Source organism: Leuciscus leuciscus (genome assembly GCF_965113295.1).
Source record: "Leuciscus leuciscus genome assembly, chromosome: 6".
Lineage (NCBI taxonomy): Eukaryota > Metazoa > Chordata > Actinopteri > Cypriniformes > Leuciscidae > Leuciscus > Leuciscus leuciscus.
This window is the reverse complement of record NC_138730.1, coordinates 25,400,050-25,416,715: the sequence shown is the minus strand read 5'-3', so window position 1 is coordinate 25,416,715 and position 16,666 is coordinate 25,400,050. Positions and strand designations below refer to the sequence as shown.

General features: G+C 38.3%; 2 protein-coding genes across 2 annotated transcripts; one reads left to right on the top strand and one right to left on the bottom strand.

The window, feature by feature from the left end:
• The first annotated feature begins 132 nt into the window (after window positions 1-132).
• Window positions 133-7,931, top strand: cnn2 (calponin 2). Its single transcript, XM_082172536.1, has 7 exons — window positions 133-315; window positions 1,470-1,591; window positions 1,698-1,764; window positions 2,606-2,743; window positions 2,833-2,949; window positions 3,103-3,249; window positions 6,426-7,931. The coding sequence occupies exons 1-7, from the start codon at window positions 256-258 to the stop codon at window positions 6,699-6,701; spliced, it is 927 nt and encodes a 308-aa protein (XP_082028662.1). The 5' UTR covers window positions 133-255; the 3' UTR covers window positions 6,702-7,931.
• Window positions 7,932-10,184: 2,253 nt separating this feature from the next.
• On the bottom strand, window positions 10,185-15,934 carry angptl4 (angiopoietin-like 4). Its single transcript, XM_082172203.1, has 7 exons — window positions 15,327-15,934; window positions 14,618-14,728; window positions 14,429-14,519; window positions 12,234-12,347; window positions 11,997-12,092; window positions 11,431-11,709; window positions 10,185-11,342 (listed from the first exon to the last, which is right to left on the bottom strand). Exons 1-7 carry the CDS (start codon window positions 15,831-15,833, stop codon window positions 11,158-11,160), a joined length of 1,383 nt encoding a protein of 460 aa, XP_082028329.1. The 5' UTR covers window positions 15,834-15,934; the 3' UTR covers window positions 10,185-11,157.
• Window positions 15,935-16,666: the final 732 nt, after the last annotated feature.

The following is a 16,666-nucleotide window of genomic DNA, read 5'->3' as shown; positions in this document are numbered from 1 at the left end:
TCCCATTATAAAGGAATTTGGTACTTTAGTGCCATATATGGAGTTTTTGATATCAATCACGGCCAAGAAGGGGGGGAAAGAGGCGTGGCCAGCATTGAGCGCGTGTTCTCATTGGTTGCGAGGTAAACAAGGGGAAGTTCTGGATATGCATACGCTAAAATAGGAAAAGAAGACAAAACTACCAAACTTTACAGAAGTCTTTCTTTCAGTTCTCGGCAATCTGTTTTGAAACTTATTCTGCTCTTGTTGCTGACAATGTCTTCGCAGTTCAACAGAGGCCCAGCATACGGGTTTTCAGCGGAAGTGAAGAGCAAGGTAAATTACGTGGAATACTTTATAAACTATTTCAAAACCTTCGTTAAATCACAGACATATTTTGTTTGGCATATTGTATCATATGTAACGGAAGTCTCTCTGTCTCATTCTGATGAATCCAAAGTGTTTTAACAAATGTTTCACAAACTTCCTGGTGTGTTAACATGTAACACGTGTAACGATACAAAGTTAAATAACAGTTGTGCTCCATGTAATGCATATTGAATTATATTATTTACTGGCAAGTAGCTGTAAAGTGAAAGTAAGTAAAACGCAAAAGAAGTCACGGAAACGATAAAGAAAGTTCTCAAGAAGCTCTTGGGGCGTTGCCTCCAGTCCTCAAATATGTCATTGTGATCTGGCCTGAAAGAAAACGCACAGCTTGTGCAAAAAAAAAAAAAAAAAAAAAAAAAACCTACAAACCCGGTGCCGTTAGTTCACATTCCTCCTCCTCAAAGGTGTTGATGTGTTTGTAGAACACTTAGTATCGGTTAGCAGCCCTGACATTACCCTGACAGCCAGATTTATGGTGATTAGAAAAGTATTTTAATTTCCTATATTTAGGTATATGATTATATATTAAGACATGCATGCGATTAACTGACTCACCTACATATTGTTTATTTGTGACCCTGGACCACAAAACCAGTCTTATGGGTACATTTTTTTTAATTGAGATTTATACATCATCTGAAAGCTGAATACATAATCTTTCCATTGATGTATGGTTTGTTAGGATAGGACAATATCTGGCCGAGATACAACTATTTGAAAATCTGGAATCTGAGGGTACAGAAAAATCGAACTTAAAGTTGTCCATTTCTATTGGCGATAGTGCTGCATCCATTCACAAAAATAAATGTTTTATATATTTAAGGTGGGAAATTTACAAAATATCTTCATGGAACATGATCTTTACTTAATATCCTAATGATTTTTGTCATAAAAGAAAAATCTATAATTTTGACCCATACAATGTTTTGTTGGGTATTGCCACAAATATACCCGTGCAACATAAGACTGGTTTTGTGATCCAGGGTCACATTTATGCAATGTAGGGCATTGGGTGATCATGTAGATCTTATTGAAATAATGAGCATATAGCCTGATTATAGTATGATTATTGACCGATGTCACATTCATCTTTCCTCTAGATTGCACAGAAGTATGACCCCCAAAAAGAAGAAGAATTACGAGTTTGGATTGAGGGCATCACTGGGCGGTCAATTGGAGATGACTTCCAGAAAGGGTTGAAAAATGGTGTTATACTTTGCGAGTAAGTTTGCATTTATGTATGTTTATGTAACTCCCATTAATTCTTTTCAAAGACTATTTTACAATATAACTTTGCATAACCGTGCGGTCTTGATCTTTCCTTAAAGGCTTGTAAACAAACTTCAGCCAGGGTCTGTGAAGAAGATTAACCAATCGTCCCAAAACTGGCATCAGGTGAGCTGACGTTTTACGCTCCTCTAAAATGTTTATTCCCAAATGTTTTAGGAAAGCTGGAGATAAAATGTTCTGACATTGAACTTTTTTTTTCTTTTTTTCTTTCTGAGAACATAGTTGTCTAATGTGTTCACTTAAAGGGTTCGTTCACCCAAAAATGAAAATTCTGTCAGGAATTACTCACCCTCATGTTGTTCCAACCCCGTAAGATTTTCGGTCATCTTCGGAAAACAAATTAAGATATTTTTTATGAAATCCGAGTGCTGGCTCACTCCTCCTGCAAGGTAATTGATATCTGCCGTTCCAGAAAAGTTAGTAAAGACATAGTTAAAATAGTCCAAGTGACTACAGTGGCTCAACCTTAAGTTTATCAAACGACGTACTTTCAAAAATCATACTTTTTGTGCGCAAAAACAAAACAAAAATAATGACTTTATTCAACTATTCATTTTCTTCTGTGTGGGCCTGAATGAATTCACAGAGTGTAACAGTGCAGCGCTTCTGGGTTGTACGTCAGAACGTTGGCTCACTATTGACCGACGCTGGTCATGTGTGTGATGCTGGCCAATAGTGAGCCTACGTTCTGATGTACAACCCAGAAGTGCTGCAGAAGTGAGCCAGCTCTCAGATTTCATCAAATATCTTAATTTGTGTTCCGAAAATGAACGAAAGTCTTACGGGGTTGGAACAACATGAGGGTGAGTGATTACTGACAGAATTTATTTTTGGGTGAACTAACCCTTTATATTCCGGATAAGATTATCTTTTGTAGTTGAAATGAACGTCCAGCATGAAGGTTAGGTTTCGTCTGTTCTCATTCAGCGGTTTAATTTTGTTGCAGCTAGAGAACCTGACCAACTTCATTAAAGCAATCACCACCTATGGACTCAAACCTCACGATACTTTTGAGGCCAATGATCTGTTTGAGAATGGAAACATGACACAGGTTCAGACCACACTTCTGGCTCTTGCTGGCATGGTAGGCCCCGTTTAATGATATAATTTCACAGGAGAACAGCCTAACTGATTTTATTTCAGTCTGTAATTATAGATTCTCACTGTTTACAGGCTAAAACCAAGGGCATCCATTCAAGTGTAGACATTGGAGTGAAGTATGCAGAGAGACAGGAGAGGGCTTTCGATGAAGAGAAAATGAAAGCTGGGCAATGTGTCATTGGACTACAGGTATGGCTGAACTTTGTACAAGTTTCTGTCATTCTCTTAAACTATCTGAATATAATTTATTCACAATCTGTAATCCAAAACTAATATGGCTTTATCTGGAAAGTGGCATGAAAATAGCTCATGTATGTAGCTTGTGTGCGTGTCTCTTTATAGATGGGAACAAATAAATGTGCAAGTCAAGCTGGAATGAATGCCTACGGTACCAGAAGACACCTGTATGATCCCAAGTCACATATTCTACCACCAATGGACCATTCAACCATCAGTCTTCAGATGGGCACTAACAAGGGTGCTAGCCAAGTGAGTACCACCTCCCATGATATTGCTAATTTTCATTCTGATCAGTGTTGTTATTGTTAACTAAAACTGTTAAAAGTTTTTGGCTACTTGAAATAACGCTTAAACAAAATAATAATAATGTATATAATAAATAAATAAATATACAAAACCATATTTACAAAAACAAAAATTAAAATGTTTTGACAAAATAACTGAATGTTTTTACTTAGTTTGAAGGACTAGAATGACTTAAACTGAAATGAAAATAAAGCTAAATAGAAATTAAACTAAAACTAATAAAAATGGCAAAAACATAAAATTACTAATACTTAGTGCCCCTATTGTGCTTTTTTTGAATATTACCTCTCATGCAGTGTGTAATATAGCTGTTTGTGATTGTAAAAGGTCTGCAAAGTTTTAAAGATCAAAGTGCACCACAAATACAGTTATTGTCTCCTAAAACGGGGTTCTTGCAGGACATTAAAAAGTCTTAAAGGGATAGTTCACTTTGAAATTAATTTTTGGTATGTTTTAGCTTACCTCAAGGGCATCCAAGATGTAGGTGTCTTTTTTTCCGCAGTAGTTTCAATTTTGATATTTTTAGGTCAAACCGTTCTTGTCTGTCAGTCATATAATGCAGGTCTATGGTCATTATCTCAAAGAGCATGCACAGAGTCCAAATTAAAACAATTCCCCGTCGTCCAAATTAAACAATTCCCCATCGTAAGTACACATTGATGGCCTAAGACACGAAACGAGCGGTTTGTGTGAGAAAACGAACAGTATTTATATCGTTTTTACCGCTTATACACAGCCATGTCGAAGTGATCTGATCTGACGTGTACGCAGACTGGTGCATAGATATATACACACTAGATGTCGCCTTGTCTACGGCAGTTCATTGGAACGAATGTCTTTAAGGCGACATCTAGTGTATATATCTATGCACCAGTCTGCGTACACGTCAGATCAGGTCACTTGGACATGGCTGTGTATAAGTGGTAAAAACGATATAAATACTGTTCGTTTTCTCACACAAACCGCTCGTTTCGTGTCTTAGGCCATCAATGTGTACTTACGATGGGGAATTGTTTAATTTGGACGATGGGGAATTGTTTTAATTTGGACTCTGTGCATGCTCTTTGAGACAGTGACCATCGACCTGCATTATATGACTGACAGACAAGAACGGTTTGACCTAAAAATATCAAAATTGAAACTACTGCGGAAAAAAAGACACCTACATCTTGGATGCCCTTGAGGTAAGCTAAAACATACCAAAAATGTATTTCAAAGTGAACTATCCCTTTAAGTCTGAAATTATTATCTCCTGATTCTAAGTCCATTTAAAAAGTCTTAAATATTGGTTTTTTTTTTCTGCTAGGCATTACATTTTAAAGGGGACATATCATGCTAAATGCACTTTTTTAGCCCTTAAATGCATTTTGTTGTATATTTGGAGTGTTTAGAAGTACAGAAAAGATGAAATTATTCTCTTCAGGTGCTTCGTTGATATCTTTATATTCTGTTTTGGTCATATTTTTCAACCGGTTCAGATTTTTCTGTTATCTATGACGTTTTTTGAACTATCACGTCACAGTATTTGCAGCGGAACTGCCAAATAAGGACATTGACTTCCGGCCCAACACTTCGAGCAATCCGCCATTGTTATTTCTCGCTGCAATTTTGTAGTCCAAGCTAAAGGATGCAGAAGTTACGAGAGGGTAAGTTAAAATGTTCGGTTGTTGGATGTAGTAACCCACACGCTTCATTACACCGTCTAATTTAGATGAACTGCCGCGCTTGTGACAAGACGCATGTTTAACTGAAAGAACGAGCAGAGAGAGAGACCCGGTCGCGCGCGCGCTCACTCTCTCTCTTCAGAGCCAGGCGAAAGTGTAAACAAGACATCACCGTCTCCAAACTAGACGCTGTCTTGCTCTCTCTCCCTCGGACATATTAATCAAAATAAATCGACACGGTGGTAAAAGGTCGGAAGACCAAAGTTTCATGTGTAAATACAGTACACACCATTGCGATACATCCATATGAAGACGTTGTTCTGCAGGTTCGTCGTCTTCATTTTCATCTCGCTCCGGCTCTGGCTCGAACATGTAAGGCTGGCTGGACAAGTCTTCCGTTGTTGACATTTTGTTAATAACGTGTGTATAAAAGTTTCTGTGCGCTAGATAATCCTATCTCTGCTACCAGACTACAAAAATGGCCGAACGGGGTGGAGTTGAACCGAGTGTCACCGCTACAACCTGGAGAGGGGGCGGGGTATGAAGTGTCTCAATATTATTTAAAGAGACCGCACCAAAACGAGTTGCTTTCAGAAGCACATTAGAAAAGGGGTAAAAAAGGGGCCTGTGGAGCTATAATAATGAGGAATTCAGACCCAAGCATTGCAGTTCCGCTTTATATAGACTACAAATGTATGATTTATATGTAAAAAGGAACAATTTAAAAGCATGATATGTCTCCTTTAAGACAAGGTCTTACATCTGATTGAAAAATATATGCTTTTAGGCTGTGTTGCGCCAGTTGCATAAACTTAGCCACTGTCTTAAGAACTAATTTGGCCAACTAGAAATTAGTCAAGAGGTAATCGGTCTTACTTTTCTGATTCAAATTAGACCGATCTACCTTTTTATGTAACTGACTTTAAAAAGTTAGCACTAACTTAAGACTGGTCTAAGCAGTTTATGCAACCGGCCCCAGGTCTTTGGAAGTTTTTTTACGTAGTGCGTCACAGTGCACGCTTCTCCAGAGATGAGTCAGTGAGGGTGAGTCGCTTGGAAGAAGAGAGCGGGAAAATTCGAGCAAAATAAATGCAAATTTAACTCTCAATAGCTCGAAGATTACCGGTTTCGGAGATGGTTGGCAACAACTAACGACAGCAATGAAGCCAAGCAATTTATGCCTCAAGCAGGCTAGGCTCACGGAAAGGAGGGGTTGGGTTTTCAGACTCTTTGAAAAATTAGGTGATGTCCCATGTAAAGTATGAGAAAATTAAAGTTTTATTTCCATTTTTTACCTTTGATGCATATAAACCTATTGTAGGAGATCTCCAAAACAAAATGAGAAACCTTTAAAATGGCATAATAGGGGCACTTTAAACTAAAGTTAAAATGAAAACTGAAAATAAAAATATAATAAAATATAAAATGGTTCTGAATCTGATCTGTTCCTTGTAGTCTGGTATGACAGCTCCAGGGACCCGCCGTGCCATCTACGACCAGAAAATTGGCACCGACAAATGCGACAACTCCACAATGTCTCTACAAATGGGCTACACTCAAGGCGCAAACCAAAGCGGGCAAAATTTTGGGCTTGGCCGTCAGATCTACGATGCCAAATACTGCCCCAAAAGTGCACCCGATGCAACTGGAGAAGGAGCTGATGCTGTTGGCTACACGGATTACCAAGACGAGGGCTACCAGGGTTATCAGGATGACGGTCAAGATTACTGAATCGACCAATCGCAGGCTATGAGTCTGAATTAGAAGCTAAAGGGAAGTTGATACTTCCTTGTAAACAAAAGACCCAAAACATGAAAGTGACCCATATGAAACATATCACTTATTTTTTAAATATATCAATGTTCTTTTTATAAACAGTATGTTTGGTTCATTTAAAACGAGAGCCCAACAAAATATGTTAAGTGTTATATGTGTTGATATTTCTTGTATTTTATATGGTTCATTTATTTGACAGTCATTTAATTGAACTATGATCATATTTAGTATTTGCTTAATTGTAGGTTTAGGTTAATGTACATTTTATTTTATTTTTTATTTGTTCAAAACGCTGATCTTAAATGCAATTGTGACGGGGGTTATTGTAAAGTTACATTTACATAATCCCAAATAATGAATTTTCTTCTTTTCTAATCAAGCCTTCTTGTGAGGAAATTTGATATTAAGTATGGACGAGAAAGAGCGTTACGTGAGTCTGATTCATTTATTGAATATAGAACATGCTCCGGGGTTTAAAACCACTCTGAAAAAGGCTTTTTCTTGTCAGTTGAGCATGTGAAGGAGAATTTTTTGCTGTTACAGTTGAAAGATGCAAAGTTAAAACAGTGAGAGTTTCAATATGGTGAACCTTTACTGGAGTTATGTGGTCCATTTTGTTAATTTAAGAGCTTATTTTCCCAGTAATATCTTTGCTATTGTGTTTTTAGGCTGGAAATTTAGAGCACATTCTTGACATGCTCAAAAAGGAAGGGGTTATCTATCATTTCAGCAGCATTTTTGAGTCATTTCTGCTTTCGACATTCTAAACATTCGACTTCCTCAGTTGATGTGAGGAGATGAATGTGGTTTTATAATACACTTAACTGTCTTACATACAATCTGTAATGTGTTTTAAATAGTTCATCTCTGTATTATTGTTTCATTTTCTCATCAAATATTTGACTGTTTGTAGAGCCAGACCAACTGGAGCATGTCTTGTTTTCTTTGGATTATAGTATTGTAAATGGAAATTGAAGTATAACATTGTGAGCCTTGAACATTCCAAATTAGGAACTGGATTCACTACTTTTATTCCACAGTATTTGTTCTCATTCCAAATGGCTAAACCTTTTGTACTAGACATTGGAACATTTGAGGTCTGCTTTTTTAAACCTTTCTCGTGGAATATCATGGTTAGATGAATGTATTAAATACTGGGTTTATAATAAAAGATGATGAACAAGAGGTACTGTTGTCAGGATTCACTTAATTTGATAGCATTTTTCTCTCTGAAACAATTAGTATATAACAAAGCTAGTATTTAATTTTCAGTCATACAAGAGGAAGATAACATTTTAAATCACTTGCTTACTTCCCAATGGAAATCCTGGATCCATTAATCAATGATACGATAAGAAAAATGATCAAGCAAGCAGTGTTGAGTCAGATAATGAAGATGATGTACTACATCCTCAGACACTGGAACAGGGCCCGCTAATATCCTTAATGGTATATAATAAATCTGAAGAGGGGACTTGCCTTCAAAAATTGTTAAATTACTCAACACTGCCATCATCTGGCCCTGAGTGAAAAGGACAGCATGGTATTATTAGCTACACATTAAGAATAGTCTATATTATAAAGCTCCTAACGAAAATAAATGTTTTTTGATTTTTAACAAAGGGTAAGTGAAAGGATGTACTTAACGCTGGGAAAATGCTGATTGTAAAACTGGAGGTCAAACTAAATATTTTATTATTTAGTTCAAATTTTCAAGTCAACCCTGATTTATGTAATTTGGTAATTGTTAGTTAATGCATTAAACGATGCTAACTAATGGAACGTTTTAGTGTTACCAATACATTCAATAAAGATATTTTTATTGCGAGGTCTCAATCGAAATGACGTTTTTGTCGCTTGCACCAGGTGGCGCTGCTTAACAAGGTCTCACCAGTTTCTCCGGTTCTCGCCAGTTTTTGCTGCCTGAGGTTGAGATTTTTTTACAACCTCACTTTGTCGACACATGTGCAGATTTGTGCTTTTAAGGCCTTACTTGTGCCTCCTCTCAAACAGCCCTGCTGTAAGCTTGTCAAAAAGCCTCTCGTCTTGTTAATGAAATGCCACATTCCATGTTGACACGCCGCTCACCTCCCTCACGCTTCAGACTGATTTACCTTCATGAGTCCTGTTGAAGCAGGTAACCTGTCACACAGACAGCATTGTGCAAACATTATATTACACAGGTCATCTATGCATTTTTCTCCTTAAAGGGAGAGCTCACCCGAAAATGGAAATTCTGTCAAGCTTTAACCATTAAAACAAATCTACTTTTCTTATTAGTTAAAAATTAATAAATGTATTTGCAATGTATTAGTTTTTGCAAACTAATGGGGGTTGCAAAAAGTATTTTAGTGAAATGCAAACAGATAGGTTAAAATTAAATACAATTATAAAACAACTAAAATGGGATACTGAGGGGTCCTCATCATGATTAATGACAATCAAATGTTATATAACGGAATAATATTTGTTCTTTGGTACTGTTCTGCTTCAGTGGCTCTAAACAAAGTAGGCCTAACAATACATTAGGCAGGATGACTGTTGAATGACGCTTTAAAAATCATAATGGCTAAACATAATGGCTGTTATATGACGAAACATGTCTTTATGTTTGTGCAATGGCCTCATTTTCTGTTGGTTCTGTAATGCTCTTAATAGCTCCATGTATACTGTACTTATAACTATGTGCCGTGTCCTTTTCTTATAATATCACTCAGTTCCACTTGACCCATGGCAATTCATAAGCTTTTGTCAATATGAAGTGCATCTTGTTGCCTTTAAACCTTTGAAGGTCAACAGCATCTTATATATTATAAACCAGGATTTCAAATGTAGCACATTACAATGTTTCTATTTATCACAGCTAAAAAGATAACTTTATTTCAAAGGTGATAAGACAGTTGTTCTTTTCCTAAACCGTAAAGCACTTGAGTGTTAAATACAGTAAACTCATCTAGAAGTAACTGAAAGCACATTAGTGACGACTTCTTTCAGGTGTGAAACATTGAGTGTGACACTCAGAAGCCAACACAACTTAGTTACTTATAGGCAAGTCAGAAGAATAAGCTGATTTCCGCTAAGTAAGGTTCACGTGTGTTTAAGACCATATGGCAACACTCCTAGGAACATTCAAGGACATAGTATTTTTAACTTTTTTTTCTATGATAAAAGTTTATTTTTGGTTTAACAGAAATCACAGCATTTCAACTGTACGGATGTCTTACAGGTATATTTGCAGCCATCTGCTCAATTATATTTGTTGCCATGTTTCTTGTCTCTGGGGCACTGTGCAAGCTCGAGCACCGCCACATTCCAGCATCACCTGCCGTGTAGATAAACTCAACCCTCGGGTCTGATAAGAGCTGCGTACATCTGCTTAGCACTTCATACTTCATACTGTTTGTGTGTAGTGCAAGAACTTCAGTGACACGGAGTTGGTTTGTTTTTTAAATAAAATCAATTTTTATTGGTCTCTTCAAGACCAAACATTTTTTCATAAAAACAGTAACAAAAAGTAACATAAATTATAAGCAAAAAGATAAAGAAATACATAATGATTTTTTGTACAACACTTAAATATTATGGAAATCAGAGCATGACCGTTTTGAAGTTGGCAAGAATACAGCTGTAATGCTATGAAGAAAATGTACATTTCTCTTATTTACAGAGAAGTGACAACTCTAGACATTTAAAGGCAGTCAATGTGACTGAGAAAATAAATCTCCACAGGAACTCCTCATTTGATTTCAAAACAGGAAAATACACAAGTAGTCTCAGATCATTTAAGCTTTTGAAAGACAGCGTGTGTACCAGAAAATAACTTCCATGTTTGGATACTTGAAATGACTTGACGGGCAACAAATCTTTCAATGTTCTGCAGATCTACTAATGCATGTCTTTGTCTGTGGATAATGCCTTAAGATAAATAGTGCCTTTACAATAAGCGTTCTCAAAAGTACTGGCTCAAGCTTATGTAGCTTATTTGGTCCGTATTTTAGTGGTACGGTTATTTAATTTCTTCCCCAAGCCTTTTAGTTATGGGAAGCACTCGCAATGGTGCCTAACCATCAGGTCTTTTGACGTCACCCTGCCAGATTTGTCTAAACATGTCGCAGATCCTTACAGTGGCCTGCACCATATAACACATGCTGCTGCTTGCAGAGTTCCAGGCGCATTTAGTTCTTTCCATTCTGATTAAATAAAAGAGCCTATTTTTGCACAGACTGGGATTTGAGTGTCCACCACATACATGATTCAGACATTGTCTGTTATAACAAACAATCGGAAGACACTCCTAAAAGTGCTTTAGACCTTTTCAGCACCAGTATGTGGCAGGTTACGAATGGTGGTTTCTCCTCCCACGTCATTGGTTAAGGTCTTGTGTGTGATTGATTTAGACAGCGGACATCCTCTATGACTTGTTCTCGATCTCGGCGGGCGCAATCATCATGGTGGTGGTTTTCAGCGGGTAGTAGCGGCCACGCCAGGTTTTCCAGAACACTCCTTGTTTTCTCTGGTGCCTTTGCTTTGGCGCAGGAGTAACAAAATACCTGCCGTTTAGGTTAGAGCGACCACAGTTGCTAAACCACCAACCACCTGGAAAGCCAAAAAGGAAACCTATTAAAATGACAACATAACCCACATAGAAAGATTAAATTTATGGCCAACGGCATCATGATGTTACCTGATAGCTGTTTGGCACAGTTGAGGTCATTTTTCTGGTCATTGTCTTTGTCGCGGGTGGAGAAGGGCACTCCGGATGTTTCGGTGGACAGAGAGCTCTCCAGGTTCCCAGCGCGCCTTTCCAGAATGCGAAGGGAATAGTTGTTCTCCTCACCGTTCAGATGGAAAGGGTAGTTGATGCTCTGAATCTCATCCCGCCAATCAGAGAACTGCACTTTGAGGATGTAGTTGCCGCCTTTGGACACAGAATGAATCTTCTCCAGGCCGAGCCAGAACTCACCTGAAAGCGACATTTAAGAAGGATATTTAAGAGACTGGTCTAGGAATAGGCCAGGAGATTTAGTCACTCTGCGGTTAAATCATTTAAAGGCATTAGGGATACAGGATTTGACAATGTTTCCTCTCCAGCCAGGATTGATCTGATCCTCTATCCTTAATCTGCCACTCTACATCCATTATTAGTAGGTAATCACTTTGCCTTAATCAAAGTCTACTGACAGAAGTGGCTGTTTGCTCAGAGCCTGTTGCTCACATGAAAAACAGAGTTGGTTCCCATTGGATTCTTACCATTCAGGCTCCCAAAGCCAGCTTGATATGCCTGCCATAGTTGATCGAAGTCTACAGATCCATCCTGTCGTCTCTGGATGACTGTCCATCCTCCTTCTGTGGATTCAAGCACAAAACAAAAGGATTAAAAGCTGTTCTCCTGAGTGATATTTTGGGGGGGGATGGGGAAGCAATATGCAACGTGCTTTACCAACAAAGAAGCCTTAGAGGCTCAAAACACATAAAAGTACAACCTACCGGGTGTCATTTCGCAGAAGACCTCAAAAGGCTGGGAGTCAGTGGGTTGGATGGTGTACAGCCCGCTTGAGGTCTCACCCCTCAGGAACAGCTCATGACAGTCAGAAGCCATAGCTGAAAGACACAAAAAAAACACAAATATATTCACATGTCTACAAATGACCTTTATCCAAGCCTGTATCCAAACAGGGATTTTAAAGTTGGCACACGATGGATATTGCTCACAAGTACAGGATAAGTGTTTATCACATTGTTTAATAGTGAACTAAACCCTTATCTCAAACACTGAACCTTGAACGTGTCAACCCAAGCACACAGAAGACAACATGGAGTTTGTTTTGAACTCCAGGGCAATAGTCCAAAAATGTCGTATTGGTACAAAAGAGCGTTCAATGCTATACGCATTGGCATATATTTCTCAGACACTGACGCTTAAAGGTGCGCTATGTGGCTCACTTTACAAACATCTGCCAAACAAAGGCAGTTTCACAAGAGAATTCTGACCTGGCTGGAACAATTGAGGGTGTAAACATGACCTTTCCCCCAGTTCCCAAGCAGAGACTTCCCTCAATTGCTTCAGACCTCTACAAGCATTCCCTCTTCCCTGCCCCCCTTTAGTCCAGCCCTTCATGCGTTCTTCACGTGCACAGCACCCCTCTTCTGACATCACAATGCATGGACAGCGAGTGATCCGGGAATGCAGAGGCTGCTGCTGCTATTTGAGAAGCAACTGCAAAGGCCCTCAAGGCGCTATACGTGAGAGGAGTCAGATACCCCCCAAAAAAGTTTGGTGCTGTCTATCCTGATAAAATTGGATGTTGTACTTTAAATGACTAATATATATATATATATATATATATATATATATATATATATATATATATATATATATATATTTATCAATATACAAGCTTGATAAAAATGATCTTCATATATATATATATATATGAAGATCATTTTTATCAAGCTCGTATATTTAAGTTCAGTCATTTCACTTAATTGGCAATGAAAATTACCTATTAATTGTCATTTAAGTGAAATTACTAAACTTAAATATACGAGCTTGATAAAAATGATCATTCTAGAAGAAAATTTCAGATGGCACTTAGAGGCTTTTGCATCTATATAGTGTGTATGTAAGGCTTGGCTCAAAGCATATGGCATTAAGTGAAGTGGTCTTCTCTAGTCTGGCACACTTCTCATTCACTACAATAAAAGGGGTTGTCTGTGTGGAGGCAGGGGGGTCTGAGGGGGATAGTCTGGCTCTGACAGATCTAGGGTAAAGGTTACTTGTTTTCTGAGAGAAATGACGTGTTTTTGGAGTGCTGCACACGACAGGGAAAGTCTGTACAAAGTTCACGGTCCAAAAATATGCACTCTGTATTTGATAGTTTTCACTGGATTAAAGCCAGGAAATCTAAGGTACAGGATATACTATAATCTGAAAAAAATAAGCACTCCCTTTGGTCTTGGCCAGATTTGTAACAAATCTCTGCGTGCTTGTGACCCTGATTTAACACAGTCCGAGACTGATGAACTTGCACACAATTGGAAGGAGTCCAGGGAAACTGTTTTTTTTTTAGCATTCTTTGAATCCCACTGATGTCAGAACTCGCCATTAAAGGCTTTATTGTGTTGGTTTGGATGACTGTTCTGGCCCATGTGTTTCTGCTAGGTTCACCTTTCACCTACTTAGAGGCAGCCATTGCTCTGAAATGGAGTTTCTTATAAATGTACCATTTCCTACCATCACACACCTACAGAATTAAAAACATAATTATAATGTTCAAGGTTAAATGTTTGAGATATTGCCTAATTTCCATGAGGCATTTTCTAAGTGTATTCAAGATAATTCTCCTATTTGGACATGTTAATCAACATTATGCCGTTCATTACATCACTATGTGCAAAACAAGTCCCAGCATGCCGTTGACAAGGGCAAAACTTCATCTTGTATGTTTTACTTCAGTATTGATGCAATTATAATATAGTGTGTTAGACACTGTTTTGGCAGAGATGGTCAAAATGTGAATGGGAGAATTTGTAACGACTTCTATAAGCGAGCATATACATTTAGAGCACTCTTACTTTTTTGTGTGTGTTTACTGAAACACTGTTTTTTTTTGTTTTTTTTTTACACAATTATATGATAAAAAAAAAATGTATACAAAAAAAAAAAAAAAAAAAAAACTTACCATCAGGGGAATCTCGCTGTTCAGAGCTCGCGTTCAGATGAACTTCATCCTCCTTCCGTTTGAGAGAAGATCGTTCGTTTTTCATTTGAATCTAGTGCACATCACATGAATAAGTTTGTAGTCTTAGATTTAATATTAATAACCACACTATTTTGCACGTATATTTTGTATCATAGTATTTTTTATTACCTGGTTTTGGAGAGTTCGAATTCGAATATTTTGTTTATCCATTTTTTCTTGCTGTTGCTTGATGCGCTCGACTAGGTCGTCAATGCGTTTATTTTGCGCCTCCAGCATCCACTGAAATCAGAAATGGTTTGAGATCAGTCTTTAATCAAACTCAAAACGGGGGCTTTTCCAAACCTCAGCAGACCGAAAGGATAGTTACAGTGTTGACAATTAAATTCCTGTATAACCGGTCCTGTATAATCCTTTCAAACAACACAGCGTTTCTTCTGTATCGTAATGAAGTTCGCGCAGACAATGAAGATCTAAACATCTTGTTTATTGCTGAAACATGAATCAAGGGGCGAAGGTAAACTTTCCAGGAGGTCAGTGCCTCGGACATTTTTCTTTGTCCGGACATGGATAACTGCTACCTTGCACGTACAGCACGACACTGAGTTCATGCCATGAAGCGGTGTGTGCACGCCCACAAACTTTTCTGTTACGCGCTTGTGTGCGGGTCAGTAGTCTAATGGAAATGCAGGCTTTTCAAATCACTTAAACCAATCCAATTAATTCTTGTTTAGTTAATTTAAGTTTACAAATATATGCAAATACACATCAAAGCAAACATTACAATGCATGTCAGGCAGAGATGTGGTAAGCCTATGGCTAAAACAAAGACAAAATGCTTCACTTTCTTTTAGCCCTGAAATAAGGTTTTTACACATACCTGAATGATCCGCGCATCACTGTAGTTGGCGTTGGCAGCTTCCAAACCCTCTCCTTGCATCAAGCCATCTACTTTTTCTTCCATCTTATTCATTCTCTCGTGGTCCTTCTGCCTGTCTTTGAGCAGCTCCTTAGTCTTCTCCCGCAGATCCGTGGACACGTTTAGGACCAGCCTCTCACTTTCTTCCAAACTCTGGGCTTTTGCTTTCAGCGCCATGCTGTCTTCTTGAAGCCGTTGAGTCAGCTTGCCAAGCTCGGATACGGTGACGTTGAACACCTTCATCTTAATGGTGATGTCTCTCACCTGGCCTTTGGTCTTGTCCACATGTTCTTTAAGACCCTGACCTAGCTGCAGCAACCCATGTGCAAGCACATTAACATCATCCCATGCTGCATACTGAACTCTCTTCTCTTTTCCAGCAGCAGCTCCTCTCCTCTCCATCGGGAAGCTTGACCCGGAGCTTGCCAAGACTGTGATGCATAGCAGATTTGCCAGTGGTACCTTCATCTTGCTTGTTTTGTCTTTGGTTGTCTGGTTATTCTAACTTGTCGTAGAGACCGGTTAGCAGTCGCAGTATTCTGAAGAGCACAAGCTCATGCTGTTGAAGAGCTAACTTGTTTTTATACCCTTCTGAGCTGTCTAGCATGATCTGATTGGCTGGCTATCTGGAGGGAGTGTGTCTGCTCAGGTTTCAACCTCCTCCCCCTTAACCATATTTGCTTCTAATGTGGACCATGATGTAAGAATGGACACGGTTGCAACCAGAAAGCCTATCGATATCTCATTATTTTTAAGATTTTGAAAAATGAGTGTAGGCGTACAACAATAATGAATATTGAGCAATTTATGTGATTCATATGTTTGTATGTGTACCTAATCAGTTTGACTTTTGGTCAGCGGTTTCATTGATTATATTATAAGTTTTTCTTTTTTTGCACATTGTTTCACACAAACAATCCTACTGAGAGAATTGAGGCGTGAAGTACAATCGTACAAACTAGTATTGATTTCAGTTTGGTACACCCACTGTTCATTTTCAATTAGTGGACATTGATAAAAATACATTATATAGAAAACTACATAGTTTAGAGAGAAAATATTTTGTTTCTTTGGTCTGAATGGAAATCAGGGTTTTCCCAGTGTGAAGTCATTATTGTGACAGAGGCTTTGTGTGGAGCGACGAGGTGAACGTGCCGTAGTTGAGCGCTGTGGTCTGTTCCTCTGTGAGCACAGAGCAGTGTGAGAATTAGGGGAAAGTTCATGCTCACAGAAAGCCAGCATTCACTAGAGCCTTCTGAAGACTACACTCGGTTACCTCTTCAAGTGATGCCTTAGATTTT

Coding starts and splice junctions, on each gene's coding strand:
- cnn2 (XM_082172536.1), top strand. CDS start 256: ATGTCTTCGCAGTTCAACAGAGGCCCAGCATACGGGTTTTCAGCGGAA. Junction 1,592..1,697: donor AATGGTGTTATACTTTGCGA/GTAAGTTTGCAT, acceptor CTTTCCTTAAAG/GCTTGTAAACAAACTTCAGC. Junction 2,744..2,832: donor TTCTGGCTCTTGCTGGCATG/GTAGGCCCCGTT, acceptor CACTGTTTACAG/GCTAAAACCAAGGGCATCCA.
- angptl4 (XM_082172203.1), bottom strand. CDS start 15,833: ATGAAGGTACCACTGGCAAATCTGCTATGCATCACAGTCTTGGCAAGC. Junction 14,520..14,617: donor TTCGAACTCTCCAAAACCAG/GTAATAAAAAAT, acceptor GATGTGCACTAG/ATTCAAATGAAAAACGAACG. Junction 11,343..11,430: donor CTGTGCCAAACAGCTATCAG/GTAACATCATGA, acceptor TTGGCTTTCCAG/GTGGTTGGTGGTTTAGCAAC.